At 36.2% G+C, this 20,758-nt stretch overlaps 1 protein-coding gene and 1 long non-coding RNA gene across 2 annotated transcripts in view; one reads left to right on the top strand and one right to left on the bottom strand.

The window, feature by feature from the left end:
* The first annotated feature begins 836 nt into the window (after positions 1 to 836).
* Positions 837 to 20,611, top strand: LOC150056269 (uncharacterized). The gene is made up of 3 exons (XR_016537255.1): positions 837 to 921; positions 3,838 to 4,020; positions 20,354 to 20,611. It is a non-coding gene; the product is annotated as an uncharacterized LOC150056269 (long non-coding RNA).
* Positions 7,328 to 20,758, bottom strand: part of Ttc21b (tetratricopeptide repeat domain 21B) — a 55,988-nt gene continuing 42,557 nt past the window's right edge. The window contains exons 25-29 of the mRNA XM_090342716.1: positions 18,825 to 19,020; positions 16,836 to 17,060; positions 12,908 to 13,028; positions 9,661 to 9,728; positions 7,328 to 7,856 (exon numbers count right to left, since the gene is read on the bottom strand). Coding sequence (XP_090198842.1) covers positions 7,779 to 7,856; positions 9,661 to 9,728; positions 12,908 to 13,028; positions 16,836 to 17,060; positions 18,825 to 19,020 — 688 coding nt within the window. The 3' untranslated portion in view covers positions 7,328 to 7,778. The remainder of the gene's footprint in view (positions 7,857 to 9,660; positions 9,729 to 12,907; positions 13,029 to 16,835; positions 17,061 to 18,824; positions 19,021 to 20,758) is intronic.

Here is a 20,758-nt window from a genome sequence, read left to right as displayed (position 1 = left end):
AATTGGAATAAACAAAACAAAAAACAGATCATTTGACCTTTTAAGAAATTTACAAAAATGTCAACCCTGGAGATACAATAACTCAACATATAACAACATGCTACACAATTTAATAGGCTGTATATTGATATGTTTAACACAGAATGTCTTCAGACCAGTTATGTCCTTTGATTATATTTCTACCCTTACCTCTGTATGGCATAGGCTCAGACATTTTAAGTCTGCATTTAGGTTTTCTCATGTCCACAACTTCTCCAGTCTCAATTCTCTGCTAAAATTGCTATATGAAATTTGTGACTTAACCCAGTATGAACTACTGGACTGGAAAAATTTGAAGAAATTGCCAAAGAGGAATTTTCGGTTATCGATTAGCCAAATAGAAATCAGCTTCAATTACATGAAAAGAGCATTCACTAAGCTGTGTAACATTTGGGGGCATTGTTGTTGTTGGATGTTTTCAACCTTAATGAATCTTTTAAAAGAAAGTTGTGAACAGGACCTATTACCCACACGGGTAAGGGTACCTGGACTGCTTTATAACTCTATCCTTTGAGCTTCAAGTGTTTTTGTAAGGCTTTCACATTATTTACCCATTAAAAATAAAACCAGGCTGCCACTGGCGGAAACAGAAGTAGTAGTTACATCTTTAAAATATTCTTATGGTTAAAAAAGAAAAAGAATTTGTTTCATGTTGGTCAGAAGAATGTATTTGAAGATAAAAATACACACAATTTGAAAGCAGGTTGGTTTAAGAATGTCACCACTGTGAAAGAAGGCATTTAGAACCTGCTCATTACTCAGCTTTCCTAATTTACAGGACAAATTGCTTTTTTGTGGCATGGTGCCAGGTTCGCCAATCTGCACTGTAAGGCAGATTGTAAAGTGAAGCGATATTCTTGGAAACATCTGGTTCTTCAGAAGGTGAGTAGTACATTTTTTGCTCATAACCATGATTTAGCATGCTACCAAACCATGATTTAGTAGCCCTCTCTAATTTAGCAGGCTGACTTCCAGCCACCACAACCAGAAACCTGGACATGAGTGAAAAACTACCTCAAGACTAAGGAAAACAAAGGCCCAAGATTCCATGCATGTGCAAAAGCATGGTATTGCCCTTAGGTCAAAGTCTATTTTCCTGGTGGAACCAATAATGCCAATTAGAATAAAGGTTCCCATGGCTGCCTTTCCAGGCAGTTACCTCCTGTTCTGAAGTTACTCTGTTCCTCCCCTTCCTCTAGGAAAACCAGGCATCCATATGAACTTTAATCCTTCTAAATGTCTCCCGAATTCCACTGTTTTTCCTGCTCAGATTTCTTCATTTTGTCTTTCTTATGCCTGAACATTTTACTGGGTTCTTCTCGGAAATATTTTAAGATGTTCAAATTGCCCTAATTGTAAAAGACAAATACTTTCACATCCCTCTGTAATTATGACCTGGAAACCCACATCTGAAAAGGTTTCTTCTTGCCCTCCCATTTTTCAGGTTGTCCCAAAGTGACAAAAATTTTTCCAAATTAAAGGGGCTTCCTTTCCTCCAACAAGATGCAGTGACAGGTGCAGTATTTGGAAAATTTCAGTCTCTATCTCATCTTTCAGGCATCAGTGTGGAGTGCCCATGTGACACAACCACACACTGTGGCTTGTATGATTTTAATACTTTCATGAGTTTCTACTTTATTAACTTTTTAGATTATCACTAAACTTGTTTTTAGAATAAGGGACCAAAAGTAGAAGCAACTGGTTTGGTGAGCGTGCGTGCGTGCATGCGTGTGTGTGTGTGTGTGCGCCGATATAAGATTGGGAGTTTTGCTTGTTTTGGTGAAGTATATTTTATTTGTCCCCTTACAGGGATGGGGAGCATCCAGTCTATAGGCCATATAAAGTCAACAAAATAATTTGGTACATGGTAGGAATCATAGACTTCTCGCTGATTCCTATTGGTTGCCCATAGCTGCTGCTTATGCTCATAATTTTGTAAGGCTCATGAAATGATGTTATATAAATATCCAATGGTGCCTTCTAACTCTCCCCACACCTGCAAGAGCCCTGATGTTCTGTTACTACTGTTTGGGATATGGCTTCTATTGCCTTTTGCTGGAAGTCTGCTCATTTTCCATCTCCTGATCTTTGACAAGTAGGGGAAATTTCATTATATGTTATATGAACAATTAAAAAAATGGTGAAATGTCATCTTTTATATTTTTTTCTCTTTTGTTCAGAAAAGTCTGTTTAAGTGGTCAACAAAAAGTACATTTGGGATTGTCTTAGGGAGAACAAACAAGATACTCCTTTTAGTATGAATGTATTCATTGATGTTAACTTTATAAGAGTAAAGAAATATTATCTAGTGTTTTTCATCATTAACATAAAATTGTTAGCCATTGAGTTATGTTTATTTGGTTTGTGAACATATGGTATGTGTTTATTATCTATGCAGCTGTATATGTAGCAAATCAATACATACTTTCAATCATGTAGTTTTCTTTTTACTTTTCATAATTTTAAGTAAAAATCTAGAAAAATTAAACTTTGAAACTAGCTTTTAATAATTCACAGTGATACACTAAAGGATAGGTCTTAATATATTAGGCCATTTACTTTATGGATATTGCAGTAACACTGGAAAATAGCAAGGGGTAGAGGACATTCTACCTTACATGCCCTCATTCTCCAGCAGTATGTGAATGTATTCTTTCCTTATACTTTTGCAAAACTCTAACTAAAGAAAAAAAAACTTGCTCTGTCAGTGCTAATATTTTTATATGGTTCTAATTTAAAGGTATTCATCTCTAGATCCCCAAATAGGATTGCTTCTTCTAGATTCTTAATTGGACTTATTGATTCTACTCTCTGATTAAAATCTGGTGCAAAGTTCAATCTAGCATAAAACCTTTACAGATTTTTATCTAGGTTTCTGAATTCTGAGGAGAAAGCTATTTCCTCTTGGAATCTACTTTACCACAGGTTTTTTTTCTTTCTTTCTTTTTTTTTTTGCCAAAGTGAAGTGTACAACCCATGGGTGGGGACAGAGGAAGGACTAGGAAAAAGTAAGGGAACAGAAGACAATGTACAAAAGGAAATACACCCATTACCTGATTCATGTAATTGTAATCCCTCCGCATATCATCTTTATAATAATAAATTAATTTTTAAGTGAATTAAACCTTTTACAATTTCTTTCCTTGAGAACATGCTACTGAGACCCCAGATGTATAGAATATTCTTCCCCATTAACTCGATCCCTTGTTTCTTTGTCTGGAATGTAAGCCTCAAAGGTGCCCCTAACATTTCATTTGTAATAGTTCCTCCAGCTGGCAGCAGAAAGCAGTGTGGAATCAAGACTGACTGGTTTTAGCTCCAACTTTCATATTTCTTCTGTTTTGGGGCATGTCACATAAATCAATCCTTAGTAAAGAAATAATAATAACATAATTTAGACTTCTCAGTACAGGTAGCAACTTTTTAAGTAAACCAGGGATTTAGCTAATTACAGAAAGAATTGATAGATAGAATTGCATCAGATGAATAAGTTTCTTCATGGCAAAGGACATAGATAACAATTTAAAAAGACAGCCTAAAGAAGATCTTTGGCAGCTAGACATAGACAGTGACCTAATATCCAGAATACACAAAAAGCTCAATAAACTAAACCCTCAAAGAGTCAATAACCAAATTTTAAAAATGGACTCATGAGCTACATAGAGAATTCTCAGAAAAATGTAGTAATTTCCGAGCAGTCAGGGTAGCAGTCAGAACATGCATCTGAGGTCAGGTCAGCGTGCACTTGCATTTTGGTACTGCCATTTTACCATGTTTCTTCTTTTTCAAATTGCATAGACTGCACAAGTCCCCAGCCATAAGAAGCACATGGATTGTATGGATCACATGAGAGAACATACATAAAACCTGCAAGGAATCTGATCTCCTGAGGCTCTTCATTGTTACCTCCTTGTATTTATTAGTGCTGGAATAAGACTAAGTAATAATTGCACTGAAAATCTTCAAGGATGAAAAGGACAGGTAAGCTTCCCTGGAGGTCATCCATATAAGATTCCAGATTCAAAATTCTCTTTTGTTACCACTCCTCCCTCTGTCTTGTTCTCTTCCTTTCTCCCTACCCCACAAACATGCTAGGCAGAACATACTGCAATATTTTATCCAGACTTTTGCCTATGCTCTCCTGTGTAGAATTCTGTCATCTCTCTTCATACTTATTCCTCTCCATGCTTCCCTCTCCAACTTTTCTTTATTTCCATCTGCTACCAGTGCATGATTTTCCCCCAACCCCCGCCCCAGCAGACACCATGCCCACTTTGAGGCTCATGCTTTAAAGTAGCCATCCTGTCCCTCTGTCTTGGCACACTTTCTTTTTTTAATTTGCTTTCATTTTATTTTATTGTTGCAGTGATATATAGAGGGATTAGAGTTATATCATCAGGTAGTGGGTACATATTTCTTGAACATTGTTACCCCTTCCCATGAAATTTTCAAACTATGCTTCATTTTTTGCCTTCTGATTGTGTCTTTGTATTCATTTTGTATATTATCTTTAAATTATTGTACAAAGGATTTACCATTCAGCATATGTTTATAAATACAATGCATCTTGATCAAAGTCACAACTTTCAAAATTCTTCTCGTCCCTCCTAACCCTACCCCTCTCCTCAATTTTCTTAATTTTGCAGGGTATGCATTGGATTTATGACTTCCTCTCTTACTCACATCATGTGTCCTTTCCCCTTCCCATCCCCTACTTGTCAACTACTAGTGTTCTGGTAATTTGTTGGATAGAGTCAGACTTTCTAAGAAATCACAATGTTTGAATTCTCCCTCAAAAACCCCAAATTTTGGTTAATGCATTTGAGTACACTTGTGCACGACAGCAGTATGTTTACTTGTACATTTATAATTAGTGCTAGCTTCACATATATGAGAAAACATTTGTCCTTTATCTTTCTGTACCTGATATCTAATATCTTCCGGGACCATCCAATTTTTTGCAAATGATGTAATATCACTCTTCCTAATGAATGAGTAAAAATCTGTTGAGTATATATATCACATTTTCCTGACCCATTCATCCATTTAGGGACATCTGGACTGTGTCCATAGATTGGGTATGTTTAATAGTGCCACAGCAAATGTGGTTGTGCAAAGCTCTTACTGTATCGTAGCCTGTCTTTTGGTTAAATTTCCAGAAGTGATATTGAATTGTGTGTCTGTTTTTGAGCAACTATCATATATTGTTTTCCAGACTGTTTGAAAAATTTACATTCTCACCAACATTATATTAGGTTCTACCCTCACACACACTTGCCCCCGCATCTGTTATTGCTTGTATTCTTGATGATGGCCATTCTAACAGGACTAAGATAGACTCTGTGTTGTTTTGATTTGCAGTTCTCTTTTGGCCAGAGGTGTTGAGCATTTCTGGAAATACTTTAAAGACATTTGGATATGTATGATTCTGATATTTCTTCAGTTCAACTTTTATAATAAAATTGTAAACACTGGTTGGCCTATCAACCAGGGAAATTTCTCAGTTTTGGAGACTGGAAGTGTAAGAGCATGGTCCCAGCTGTCAGGTACTTGTGAGGGTCTCTTCTGGGTGGTAGATGGCTGACTTCTTGCATCCACACGCATGAAAAGAGAACTGGAATCTTGGGGTTCCTTTCAACACAGCACTAACCCCATTCATGATGTCTGTCCTTGCAAGTGCATGCCTCCTAAAGTCTCCACTCCGAACATCATCACATGAGGGACAAAGCCATCAATGCAGGAAACACAAACTTTAGTGCACAGTCATGTTCTTACTGATGTCCAGCCAGGGGCTGTGTGTGTGGTCCAGTGGCTGAGTGCTTGCTTCATGTTCACAGGGCCCACAAAAACAAACAATGTCATTCGGGCTACAGAGTTCTTTCCTTCTGACTTAGCAAAAAAAAAAAAAAAGAAGTTAAACTTTCAGTTTCAAGTCTTTAGAACAGAGACATACATATGTTCTAGGGCTTTGAAGGTCAAGATATGTTATCTTTATCTTCATAAAGATATGTTACATGAAGTGCCATAAATAAGAGATCGGTGGAAAAGAAGAATGGTTAAAATTTTATACCACGTAATTGGAATTAAGATGTCATTTAAAAAGTTGAGAAGTGATCAGAAACAGGTGATTGTCCAGGTTCAGTGGCTCATGATCTCATTTTAGCTACTTGAAAAGTGACTGGAAGATCCAAGTTCAAAGCCAGCCCAAGAAGAAAGTTGTAACACCTTATCTCAAAGGTTTATGTAATGTCAGGTATATAGGAGGTGGGTAGGAGGATTGTGCTAGGAGGCATCTGTGCAAAAAATAAAGCAAAAGGGTCTGGGGGCATGGTTCAAGTGGTAAAGCACCTGCCTAGTTAAGTGCAAAGTTCCAGTTTAAATCCTAGAACTGCCAATAATCAAAGAACCAAACACAAGACACTTAAAGACAAGTAGTAAATTGTTTTTTTTTAATTTATGTGTTTACTGCAAATGAAAATAAATCTGACTCTGTTTAATGAATTTCCAAAGAACTTAAAAAGAATGTAGACAGAAATGAACCTTAATAGTAAGGATTATGGTAAGAAGAGTGTGAATTTGGTGTAGAAGGGTGAGGAGTGCTCTGGCAGAGTGCTGCTGGGGACAGATGGGCAAGCAGTTGCTTTCACAAAGTGTGCTTTTGAGTCTGAATAAGAAAAAAGCACTTTTCACCCTTCTCTACTAGATAAGAGTGTCTTAAATGACACAGACCTTGTTTCTTGGGCTAAGATTGAGAATTTCTTTATGGCTTAGTCCATTTAAATTGACTTCAGATAACAATGATTTCTTAAGATCACATTGGCATGGATAAGAGAAAATACAAATTTAACAAAGCAAAGGGACACTACCTTTTTCCAGTATAGGGTTCTTCAAGGAAAGCTCATTTTCCTGCAATGTTATCCTTTTATACTGAAGAAAACACAGCATACTAATTTAATTTTGTGAAAGCTAATGTGTGAGTTGGGCACCCATTGCTCATCCCTGTAATCCTAGCTACTAAGGAGGGTGATATCTGCCTATCGCCATTCAAAGCTAGTCCAGGCACTAAAGTCCTTGATACTCTTATCTCCACTTAACCACCAGAAAACCAGATGTGGTGTTGTGGCTCAAGTTTTAGGGCACTAGCCTTGAGTTGAAGAGCTCAGGGACAGCACCGAGACCCAGGATTCAAGTCCCATGACTGGCAGAAAAAACAACTTCCCCCCAAAATACCCCAAAACTAAAAACAAAAAACCCTAATGTGTCTTCTGAGTTGCAAGAAGCAGGTAAATTATGTATTTAATAAAACTTTTATTAAAAATATATATTTAAAATACACATTTTTTCATAAATTAGCTACAAGATTTATTCAAGCCTTTAAAATATGGAATGGGATAAAAATTAAATGGATAAATGAACTTATAATATGTGCGCTAAAATAACTAATATCCCTAAGTAATATATAATTTTGAAATTAACAAAAATATCCTTCATTAAAAGGAGCAATAGTTTTACCATAGATACCAGATCTTCACCTAATCAAAAGAATGAAACAGACTAGCTTTCTTTAGCTTCTCTATTAAAACACAATTTGACACAGCACTTTTTGTCATACACAGCAGCAGCCTCTGCTGGAGAAGGGAAGATACGCTTCAGTAACAGTATTAGCTCAGACTTGTTTTGAACTGGCACCCAGGTTACTTCGTTTTCGTTGCCTGCTTAATGAAGTTAAAATCACTTTTTCAAGGTCTTAAAGATGAGCGTGCTTTATCAAGGATTTCCTTCCTGATTTTTGGATAAGCTGGATGTGCTTTAAGAACCTGCAAAAAAAAAAATCCCAAGAAGTTGTAATTCACTGTTAGGAACTAATGAACTCGAAACTTTCATCAAATGAGTGATTTGGATTTCATTGAGCGCTGTCTTCAAAGGGGGCAGCTTCTCTATAATACAATCCCATTCATATATTAATATATGAATAGGTGAGTAGAATATGAATGTTACATAAGGAGATATCATAAATCAAACTGGTTTCTTAACAGATGAGATGCAAAAAATGATAAAATATCTTTTAGAAAAAATTATCTGTGATATTTACTAGTGGTAAATAATTTTTCTTTTTCTCTAATTTCCTATCTTGCCCTCCCTCCCCCACCCCCATTCAAGGCTAGTTAGCAGTCTACCACTTGAGTGACAGCTCCACTTCTGGATTTTTGGTGGTTAACTACAGAGTTTCTTCCCTGGCTGGCTTTAAATCACAAGTCTCCTGAGTAGCTAGAATTACTGGTGTGAGTCATTGGCACCCAGCTAGAAGGTGATTTTTAACCAGAAGCACAAATTGGATTTACCTAGAGTAATGTCGAAGACTTGTGCTAGAGACTCATTTTTTGAAAAAAACTCCACAAATAATTTGAATGTACAGTCTTATACTAACATACAACCTTAATATTAATGAGAAACATAGTGATACACAGACATGAATGGTAATCACTGAGGCCTACCATTTACAATAATGAAGTGATGCACAGTTATCAAAATGGACATTAAAAGTATTTTCTTTTTTATTTTTTACATACATACATATATACATAAGTGTATGTATTTATTTATGCCAGTCCAGAAGCTTGAACTCAGGGCCTGAGCACTGTCCTTGGGCTTTTCTCAAAGCTAGCACTCTACCACTTGAGCCACAATGCCACTTCTGGCTTTTTTCAATGTATGTGGTACTAAGGAATTGAACCCAGGTCTTCCTGCATGCTAGGTGAGCACTCTATCACTAGGCCACACTCCCATCCCTAAAATTATTTTCTAAAGAGCTTTTCTTGCAGTTTTCTTCAAGGTTTAGTGCCTTATATGGAACATTACGAGGATAATGTCAAAAGGAACCCTGCAGATTCTAAAAGAGAAATTTACATATCCATTAATTCATATAGTAGCTAATGGAATAAATGGAGTAACTTCTAAGTTTCAGACTACCTTTCACTTTCGTTTTGTGAATCTCTGAATTCTCTTAACAGACTCAGACACATGGTCAAGGATCTCTAGCCAGGACAATAACATGAAGAATCTAAATCACCTTTAAATGTAATCTCACTTAACTACTATTTTCTTTATGTACATGTGTGAAAATGGAACTAAGCCTGTTGAAATTGGTCTGGGAAGGTGGGAGAAGATAATGGAGTGTGATGTAGCGAGGATTCTGATCAAGGTACACTGAATGCACATATGGAATTGTCAAATATACAACTCATTTATGCTAACAAATGCAAAGTCAAAAGGAAAAAATATATTGCTTAACACAATTCTTCCACTAGCCTCAGTCTTTACATGGACACATATACATCTTACTGTTTAAGACCCAACTCAAAACCTGTTTGATCTACGTACATCTAATTATTTTCTAAATTCTGAACAATGATTAATTTTTCAGAATACATTATGTCATTTACCAAAATTCTCCATCTTTCACTTCTATTCAGATTCATCTGGAGAACTTAACTGAAGGTAGGAAATTATGTTTCTCAGAAATTTAAAGAAATCTAAATGAGGCCTAAACATGAGTTCAAAACCTAGTACTACTTTACCCCTCCCCAGCTCTCCCCCAATTAATCTAATTTAAATGTTTACCTGATGACATATATCAATAGAATCCACGTATCTTTTTGCTTTCAAGTAATTAAATGCCAATTTGTAGCCTGTTAAAACAAACAGAATCACATTATTTGTAAGTACATGGGTAGTATTTACTGTTTTTCCTTCTTTTTTATTTGCTAACTCACTGGAGAAACTTTAGTGGAGGCTAATTACTACAGACAGAAGTGATGTGGTCACAGATGGTAGAGTGAAATGAAAGAATATCAAGACAGCAAACAGCAAGAGAAAAGGACCACATTAAGTACAAAGTCTGCTATTCTGGTTTCTATCACTTATTGCAAAGTATCAATTATCATTTTAGTGTATAAAGAAAACAACATAGGGCATGAAACCATATTTAAACTCTTCATTTATATTATATGGTTCTATTCAGAACTTAATATATCAGGCAAATCGATTGTTTGTAGTCATGAGATTCTCATTCTCTTAGGAGAAGTACATTATATAAATTAGTACATTAGATAACAACTTCAAAACTAAATTATATTTCCTGGAAGACTTAAGTCATGACCAAAGCCAGGAGAGATTACAATACAAGAACTTGAACCAGGGATGGAATCTGAAGGATGAGACATAAAACTAATCAAAGCTAGGAACTAGGCCTTAGAATAGACAAAGTTTACAATTAAAAGATCCTCATCTGTTCCACAGAACAGGCTAGCCCATTTCAAAGAAAATATAACAAAAGCAAAAGCATGGGAATGAGCTTCCTTACAATGAAGGGTGAGGCAGTAAGTACTGTTCAGATGCTGTCAAGGTGTAAGGAATACTGTAGACACTCCCATTCCTGAAAATAACAGTCCACAAAACACAGGAAGTAGATGATATTTCTAGATACTCAGGAGAAAATCCTAGTCCTGTGGTGAATTATGGAAAACATGGCCCTTCTCTGTTATTTGTAACAAGGTACATGAGAGTTTCAAAACTTCTGAAGAGGATTAACTCCAAATGGATCAAAGACCTAGAGGTAAAAGCAGACACTCTAAAAACTTTACAAGAAGAAATAGGAGATATATTAGGTCTCCTTGGCACAGGTTGAATTTTTTTTTTAATTTTCTTTTTTCCCCATATATTTTTATTGTAATTAATAGAAGGGTTACATTATATTCACCAGATAGAAGGTAAATTACTTCACAAACATTGATACCCTTTCTCATGTCTTGGTCCCCATTTCCCTCCCCCTATCCCCACCCCTCATCTTGTTTTCCCCCTTCCCTATCCTATTTCAAATAACCAAATAAGCATATATAGAATACATCAGATAACAAGGTGAAATACTGTAACAATATGAGATAACCAAGGGACAGCAAAAGAGATGAGAGATAATATAGTACATTAAGGACAACAATCACTCATTATATGGCTTTTGTTTCTATATCGTGGAGGTCCTTTCATTTAATAAAGACCCAGAAACACAACAAATCAAAGAAAGTTTGGACAAATGGGATTGCATTCAACTGCAGAGCTTCTATATGGCACAGGACATAACTATCAAACTAAATAGAAGGCCCACAGAGTGGAAGAAGATCTTCACTAACCACACAACAGACAAGGGCCTCATATCTAAAATATATCAACAGCTCAAAAAATTGAATCACTAAAAACCTAATCTTCAAAGAAACAACCATCCCATTAAAACATGAGCCAAAGATTTAAAGAAAGACTTCTCTGAAGAAGAAATAAGAATATCCTATAGACAAATGAAGAAATGCTCGACATCTCTGACCATAAAAGAAATGCAAATCAAAACAACTCTAAGATTCCACCTCACTCCAGTTAGAATGGCCAGGATCAAGAAAGCTAATAACAACAGATGCTGGCAGGGATGTGGCCAGGAGGGATTACTACTACGCTGTTGGTGGGAGTGCAAACTCACTCAACCACTATGGAAAGCAGTATGACCATTCCTCAAAAGACTAAATATAGACCTCTCCTATGACCCAGAAATTCCACTCCTTGGCATTTACCCAAATGTCCAGAAACAAGGACATACTAAAGCAACTAGCACAATGATGTTCACTGCAGCACTATTTACTGTAGCAAAGATATGGAACCAATCCAGATGCCCCTCAGTTGATGACTGGATCATGAAGATGTGGTATTTATACACAATGGAATTCTATGCTGCCATCAGAAAGAACGACATTTCCCCATTTGTAAGGAAATGGAAAGACTTGGAAAAAATAATATTAAGTGAAATAAGCCAGACCCAAAGGAACATAGGCTCAATGGTTTCCCTCATTTGTAATAATTAGTACAAACCTTGGACTCTCCTTGCACAGGATTATAACAGCTCAGAACCTAGATACATAAGGCCATATAGGATGGGGCTAAATAAAAGGGCCTCCAGGCTATATAATGTGTGATTGCTGTTCTTAATGTACTATGATATTTCTCATCTCTTTTGTTGTCCCTTGGCTATTCTCATATTTTTACAGTATCTTACATTGGGAGGGGGTCGGGGGAGAAAAATGGGGACAAAAATATGAGAAGGCATATCAATGTGTGTGAAGCAATGCACCTTTTATCTGGCAAATATAAATGTAACTCTTCTATTAATTACAATAAAAATACAGGAAAAAAATCTTTAAAAAATCAACTTCTGAAGGTTTGGAGTAAAGAAACCTGGGTGACTTAACTGAATTTGTTTGTCTAATTCTATTTGACGATGGGACACTTTCTTTTTGTTATAACAACCATATTCAAAACAACAGAGGAAGAAAAAAGAGAAAAGAGGCTGGGCATAGTGGCTCATGCTTGTAATCCTAGCTACTTAGGAGGCTATCTGAGGACTGTGCCAGCCTGCGCACAAAATACCATGAGACTCTTATCTCTAGTCACTAGAAAAGGGGAAATGGTGCTGTGGTTCCAGGGATAGGGTGGTATCCTTGAGCTGAAGAGTTCAAGCCCACAAAAAAATATATAAATAAATAAAAAGAAAATAAGAAAAGAAAAGAAAAAAGAGAAAAGAGCAAAATTAGGCTTGAAGTCTTCTCAGATGGTAAGAATAAGTTTGACAAGTTAGGACTGTGGAAACTCAGGCTTAATTCTGTAATTAAGTTATTATGTATATAAAAATCTATTATCTTCTTAGATAGACAAAAACTAGTTCCTGAGGAATATTTTGTACTGAAAAGTCACATTTAAATGACAACTTGTAAATGAGACACAAATTGACAATTTATTTGTGAAAACTTGGTGCACAATTTGCTAAACTCACCCACTGCTGGATTTGTCTGGTTGCTGTGCTTCCACGCCATCTCGTAATTGAAGGCAGCATCTGAGTATGCTTGCTCTTTCTCCATAATATATCCCATGTACTCATATGCTTTGCAGCAAGACTGTGGGAAAATGGAAGATGCATAAATAGATTGAACACAATACCATTAAGAAGTTAAAGGTTTAACAAAATGCTTATTAGGAAGCCTAAACATGTTTAGGAGAGTGGAACTCAAAAAGAAGGGGCATAATAATGTAACTTGAAGGGAAGGACTGATGGGGAAAGTGTGATGCTGACTAAGATGCACTGTACACATCAGCTGATATGTTGAGTTGAACCCCACTTTTCTTACAACTACTTAATAGAGGTCCATCACATCAATCTACTTAAAGGTAACCTAAAATGATGGTTTCAACCTTGAGTAGGCAACCAAATTATAAAATTTAATGAATAGCTCTGATGCTAGCTCATCATCCCAAATCTGTCAGAATCAGGATTATCAGGATTTGTCTCTTTACAGAATTAAAATACACATGAAGGTATATGTAATATATGTGTATACTATATATATGCATGTATTTGCACAAATATAAATAACTTCACCAAATACAGAAATGAGCATAATGAATTCCCTGAACCCATAATCTAGTATCAAAAATTAACTCATGACTAACAGTACCTGTCACTATCCCTCATGTAGTCAGAAAACAATCCCCATATAATGTCACTTCATCACATTACTATACTTCTCTAAACAGTGAATACTTCTTTAACTACAGCTTATGCATGTAAAGTTTTGTCATTCTTTAATCATCACATATCCCATCACTATCCACATTGCAAATCATATATTTGTGTATATTATATATATATTATATATATAATATACACAAATATAGACATACCCATATACATATATACATATACCTGTGTATACATACATACATTCATACATATATATAGGTGGATAGGTGTATATATACACATAGGTGTATATATATATACACATATAGGTATAGATATATGGATGTATGTGTATATATGCATATATATGTTAGATTAAGGATTCAGATAAGGCTCACACTGTGATTGAATCTCTAGTCTCTTTTGACTGATCAGATTTCTTCTTCTGTCCATTTTCAGAATTAAGTATAAACAAAGACATTCATCCTAGGGTTTCTCTCAACTTAGATTTAGTTAATCATATCCTTGATGTGTTTATATAATCTGCTCCTGTATTACTCATTTTCCTGAAAATTGTAATGAGATCTAGAGGTTTGATTTGAATATTTACTTATGTACCAGCAGAATTTTTTTGTTTTTTTTATATTCTGATGTTTATTTCATCATTTGATGCATCAAATGGCACAGGAGCATCACTGTTACCAAGATTTATTCACACTACCTATGACAATAGTGGTAAATTAAGACATATATTCGGCTATGTCCCCATTAATGCATGGAAAAAATTGTAGAAGCTTTTTAAATAGTTTTACTTTTCTCACTTAATTGAAGAAATTTCTAATCAACATTTTTGTTAAAACCATCAGACTGGGGGTGTTGCTCAAGCAGCAAAACACTTGTTTAGTAAGCATTTAGGCCTTGAGTTCAAGCCTTAATACCATAAATAAGAGTTAAATTGAAAGCTGTAAGAGCTCAACATAAATGTCTTTTCCCTATCCTGCCATGGAGCTGTCTATTTAGCATTTTGATATTTAAAATTTTTAAATTTCTTTTGATTTAAGAAGGTATTCCATTACATTATTACTTTCCTTGATTATGAGTAGAGTTCTTTTTTCATCCCAGTCATACATGTTTTATTTTTCCATCAGGAAGCAGAAAATTTCTGAACCTCCTGCTTGTTATGTCTACTCACATATTTTCCAGTATTGGAAAATGGTGATAGTCTAACATTTTTCATTAATAAGAAAAATGCCTAAAATGAAAACTGTCTCCATATCTAACATTTGGTTAGCCAATAGCCTAGTCTGTGTAGAAAAGACAGGACAAATGCTTAATCCTTTATCAATCTGTTTAAGGGATAATGGTGAAATCAGTCTTTTTTTCTTTCTCTTTTTTTATGTTGATGAAGTCTTGTGCTTACACATGTTTGCTAGGTTTCAATCTATTTGAGCTACCATTCCTACTGGTTCTTGCAGTATCCTAACTTTGGCTCCTTGAGCATCTTCAAGTTGGCTTCTAAGTCCCTGACATCACTGATCATCTTTGATTTCTTCTCTGTCAGCTGGTAGGGTATGATGTTCTAGTAGCATCATGCACATTTCCTGCCCCTAAACTGAAGGCTTTCCATGTTTAATTGACACAATCCAAAGTTCCTCAGATTTAGTTTCTGAATTGTAGACTTGAATTCACCATGGATCTGTTTAATCAGAAGGGCCAAACCAAGTAAGTGTCTAATGAAACCATCATTCAACCAGGCCAGGTACTGCTGTGGGTGGTTCAGCACTCAGACTTCTGCTGTATCCCCCACGTCTTAATCACACCCAAACTGCATAACTAGAGGCCAAGTACGTAAGGTCCAACAACTCACAGTTTAAAGTTCAAGACTTACTAATAAGTATTCACTGTTTTCAAGGCCGATTTAACTCAATGTAACAAATCATGAGACTAGCCCTATACATATTTAAATAGATAAACTTTAGGTTTTTAAGCTCCTAAGAAAGTATCTTAAGAGTAGCAGACTTCTTCAGAAAAAAATAATAACCTATTTCATGATCTAATTTACTCAGAGAGACCAGATCTACTGTGATTACAATTTTGAATTATTATGAGTGGTAAATTTCTCCATATTTCTATAATTGTTTCTGAGAAAATAACAAAAAATTTAGCTTCAAAAATAGTCATATTGTCATGAGAGAGAGAGAGAAACAGAGACAGAGACAGAGAGAAAGAAAGAGAAAGAGAGAGAGGGAGAGAGAGATAGTGTTCCAGTTTTCTGGTGATTATTTGGAGATAAGAGTCTCACGGACTTTTGTGCCTGGGCTGGCTTTGAACTGCAGTCTTCAGATCTCAGCATCCTGAGCAGCTAGACTTATAAGTGTAGCCACCTGCAACTGGCTAAGATACATATTTTTTTCTGTTAAGATAGATGTCATGTCTCATGCCTATAAACCTAACTTTCAGAAGGAGGCTGAGATAAGAAAGGTCTCAGTTCCAGAGTAGCTTGGGCAAAATAGTTAATGCGCTCCTATTTCACCCAATAAAAAGCTGAGTGTGGTGATGTGTACTTGTCCTCACTATTGATGAATAGGAGGCTAATGGTCTAAACCAGACAGGAAAAAAAAAAACAAGGACCTATTCTTGCTGGTAGGGTGGCTCAAGTGTTGCAGCTCCTATTTTGAAAGCACTAGCCTTGAGTTAAAATCCCAGGACTCCCAACAAACAAAATGAAGTTGCTAGCAAAATGCTTTACAATGCTTGTATGGATTTAAGAGAGTTTCAGTTTTCATGCCTAAAGGTAAGATTTCATATTAAATTGAATTAAAAGCTGACAAGACTTCCCCTCACAAAATATATTCTGCAAAAGAGATTCTAATACTGTGGGAATCATACATATATACAGCTGCAGTATATTCATCAACAGTGGCTCCCAATGGTAGGGACAGACATCCACAATTCATGTTCGGCAATTTTCATTAGTTCTGAGAGGAGCTGGGTAATCACAGGCAAGTGTGTGACATTCCAAAAACACTTGCTCTAAGTAGGACATCACCACAGCTGGAACCTAGAACTGTATAAATCCTTTTTTTTCTTTCAAGGATGATGGCTTTTCATACTATATGTACTTCCTGATAGTGGCAATAAGAAACACTAACATTCAGAGGAAATGGACCTAACAGTATAATGCATTGTTACAGAAAGCTGACATGACACAGGTTAGCGTTACTTTTTCTCTGCGATCACCTACTCTATTATGACGTAGACATCGTTTTAGGAGTTCTTCTGCCATGTCGTATTTTGCTGACTGAATATAAATATCAGCAAGGAGTAGCCAGCTCTTCTCAAACTCCTCAGCATCAACAGGATTCCAAATCATTTTTGAAATTCTCTTCAGCTGGTTTCGAGCTCTTGGAGTCTGCTTCAAGATCATGTAAGCAGTGGCCATTCCCAAGAGTGCTGGGATATGATCTTTCTGAAAGAAAGCAAAGCTTCAGACTATAAGATACAAAATAAAATAGTCCTCTGTTTAGAAGAAAAACACAGAAACAGCATATGCTATTTACAGGCTGCTCTTTTGTCATGTGCTTGACATAATAATTCAATAACTCTGCTGATGCCATATCACAGTTCTAACCATCAGTGCAACTCATTTTTCAATGATGTTAACTGGATATGTAGGGTTTGTATAGGAGCAGAAGGAAATAAATACATACATAGATTTTATTTCAAATTTAACATTTTGTCTCTTTAATTCTTTCACCTAACAGGATAATATTTATCTGCAAGAGACAGTGGTTAGGCATATTGACTTGTGTTGCTCTTTTCCTTTATTAAAAACAGAATCCCTCTTCTACCAATAAACTTTGGTTAAAACTGATAAAATGTTATCATGAATGTGTAAATTAACTAGTTGGAAATTATATGATATAAGTTTATATATCTTAAAACTGGGTGTTTGATGTAGACTTGTCAGGTTTCTCATGGAGTCTGTAGAAAGCAGTATTCTTTTCTATATTTGTTTTGGCAATAATGGGATTTGAACTCAGAGTTTCACACATGCTTGCCAGATATTCTATCATGAGCCATGCTCCCCCCTCCATGCATTTTTTTTTTGCTAGATGTGGGGCTAGCACTCTGCCACTTGAGCCATAGCACTACTTCCAGCTTTTTCTATGTATGTGGCACTGCGGAATTGAACCTGGGTCTTCTGCATGCTAGGCAAGCACTCTTACCTCTGGGCCAAACTCCCAGCCCCCTCCAGGCATTTTTTATTTTTATTTTTTGCTATGGTTATTTTTAAGATAGGTTTTCATTTTATGCTTGGGCTGGCTTGGACAGTGATCAAATTTCTATTTCCCCCATCCTGGTATGCATTTGGATTTTTTATAAGGGGGGAGGTCATGGGAGTTTTGAATGCAGGACCCTGCACTCTACTCTCCTGCTAGAATGTTTCTGTATACTACTTGAGCCTCCCTTTCAGTCCCACCTTTTTTTTCCCCTCTTTTTGCTGATTATTTCAGAGACATAGTTTCATGAACTCTCTTGCCCAATTACACTTCTCTCAATTTCAGACTCCTGATAGCTAGGATTATAGGTATGAGCAACTAATGCCAAACTTGCACCTAGCATACGTTGGTTGTGATGTGGTCTCTTGGACTTTTTTCCAGGCTAGCCTTGAACTATGATCCTTCTGAGCTCTGCCCTTGAAGTAGTTAAGATTGTAGGCATGAGATATCATAATCAGCATTACAGTATTCCTTTAGGTAGAGTGAAAAGTCAGAAAATGTCACTCTGTCAAATTAAGTTGATAGGGTGGCTCTGCCTGAAATCAAAAGGCTGAGATATGAAAATAATGGTTTGAAACTATCCCAGGCAGGAAAGTCTGTGAGACACTTATATCTAATAAACTACCCAGAACATCCCAGAAGTAGTGCTGTGGTTCAAAAGGTAGAGAGCTGCCCTTGAGCAGAAGAGGCTCAGGAAAAGTACCCAGGCTCCGAGTTCAACTCCCAAGACCAGCGTAAAATAAAAAGCCAAACCAAAACAACAACAAAAAAACCCATGAAAATAGCAAGAGGTGATTTCAGTCGTGCTAGAGAACATCATTCTTTCCCAAGGTAGTTATAAGTTGTCAGTACAGTTAGTCATTTTCCAGAAAATAAACAACGAATCAAAAATGCAAGTTTCTATACTGACAGGAAGAGATGACATGCAGTTGAAAAAGACTACTACGAACCTCAGAGGTTGCTATCTCAGTGAAGGCATTCAGTGCTTGTTCAACATTTGACTTCTGTTTGGTGGCCATTAGGCAATAGTTTTCCATTATGCGAAGCTGGACATGACCCTGAGCTGTCTGAGGTTTCAGTTCTTTAAGGAGTTTCTCTGCTGTCCTCACTGCTAATTGCACAGATTCTTGCTTCTCTGTTGAATTACTATACACATGAAAAAAGCAAACCAGAATGATTATTATTTGTGCTACAAAATTCTTTAAGATTTGAATCAGACCTTGAGTGTATACTGGTTTCTTTTTATATCACGTATATAAAGTCAATTCTTTGTGGAGAATGCCACTGATTCTCTTTTAATACAGAGTAATGCACAGCTATGAATGTATTTTTAAACAAAGTTAATATAACCATAGTAAAACAGTGTTAAGTCATAATTCACTCTATACTTAAAAAAATTAGTATCTGTAATGTGGTAACTGTTCACTTGGAAAGTAAAAGGGAAAAAGGGAAGAGAGAAAGGTCTGATTTAATCTATGTTGAATGCATTTTCCATTTGGAAAAACACAGGCTCAGTAACAATGCAATACTTGATAAGTTTCTTATCACACATCATAATCACACACAGAAAGGAAATTAAATTCCCAATGTTCAATCACAAAAGCTGTTTGTTTTCCTTAGGCCTTGGGCTCTCTACTTTATCTACTGTATTCCATACTTCTCCACAGTTCCTCCCTTTCATTTCTCTAATTCTGCTCAACTTTGGTTCTTTTCTTTTCCACAGATTGTCCTGATCTCCTTCTTCCAGATCTCTTATGCTTTAAATGTAGGTCTCACATTTCTTTTACTATACACCAGTTCCAAAGAGGCTGCTTGTGGCAGATATCTGTGCAAATATATCCCTAGTTTTTAGGTCCAAAACTTAGTTCCCTTCTAATTTCTAGTTGTTGTTGTTTTATTTCATGCTAGTCCTGAAGCTTAAACTCAGGGCCTGGGCAGGGCCATCAGCACTTTTGTTCAAGGTTAGTGCTCTAACACTTGAGCCACAATTCACTTCCAGACTTGGTGGTTAAGTAGAGATTAGTGTTCCATGGACATCCTTGCCTGGGTTGGCTTTGAACTGTGATCTTCAGATGTCAGCCTGCTGAGTAGCTAGGATTATAGTGTAAACCACTAACATCTGGTTCTACATTCTGGATTTCTGCCCCCCCCCCCACCAAGTGTTTGCTAAAGATCTCCACTAGTGTAGCCTACAAGAATTACAGAATGCTATATAAACTTTCAAAATTCAGTGGTCTCCATAATCCACATCTTGACATTTTTCATCTCAATCTAATTATTTTACTTAATTTCCTGCTACTTCTCCATGCATTTCCCCTCTGATGTCTGGATATCTATGAACTCCTATAGTACTTAATACATATGTTTATCCATGCCTTCTGTGTTAGAGGTAAATGCTTTTAGGAATTATCTTTTATCATAAGGAAATTGTATACTTCTGAAGGCTGAAACCACTTTTATGTTCCCTGTACTCCTGTAGGCACCTCCATCGGGCCATCTCCATTCTTGGGAGACAAGAGTAACAAACACAGCTTAATGGAAATATAACCATTTCTAGCTGTACTCCATAATAATGAACAGCAAGACAGTTGAGATGAGGTAACATTCAATCCTAATCTTGCTTCAGCCTTATCAGCCAACACATGAGATCAGATATCTGAGGTTATTTCTTATATTGTTGTAGGGAGTGGGATAGTATATGCAAAGTATAAAAAACGGATTGAAAAGGTGATGTGCAGAGTGGTACAGTTACATAAGTCAGATAAAAAGTACAGTTCTTTTAGAGTAACGTAATTCTTTCCCTTACTCTCTCTCATGTTTGTCCCTCCCATCCTTGCCTAATTTAGTTTTAGTCTGAATTGCTCGTTCTTATCCCCCAATGAGT

This window comes from Megascapheus bottae, chromosome 12 (genome assembly GCF_031878675.1).
Source record: "Megascapheus bottae isolate mThoBot1 chromosome 12, mThoBot2.hap1, whole genome shotgun sequence".
Classification (NCBI taxonomy): domain Eukaryota; kingdom Metazoa; phylum Chordata; class Mammalia; order Rodentia; family Geomyidae; genus Megascapheus; species Megascapheus bottae.
This window is presented reverse-complemented; position numbering and strand designations above follow the sequence as displayed.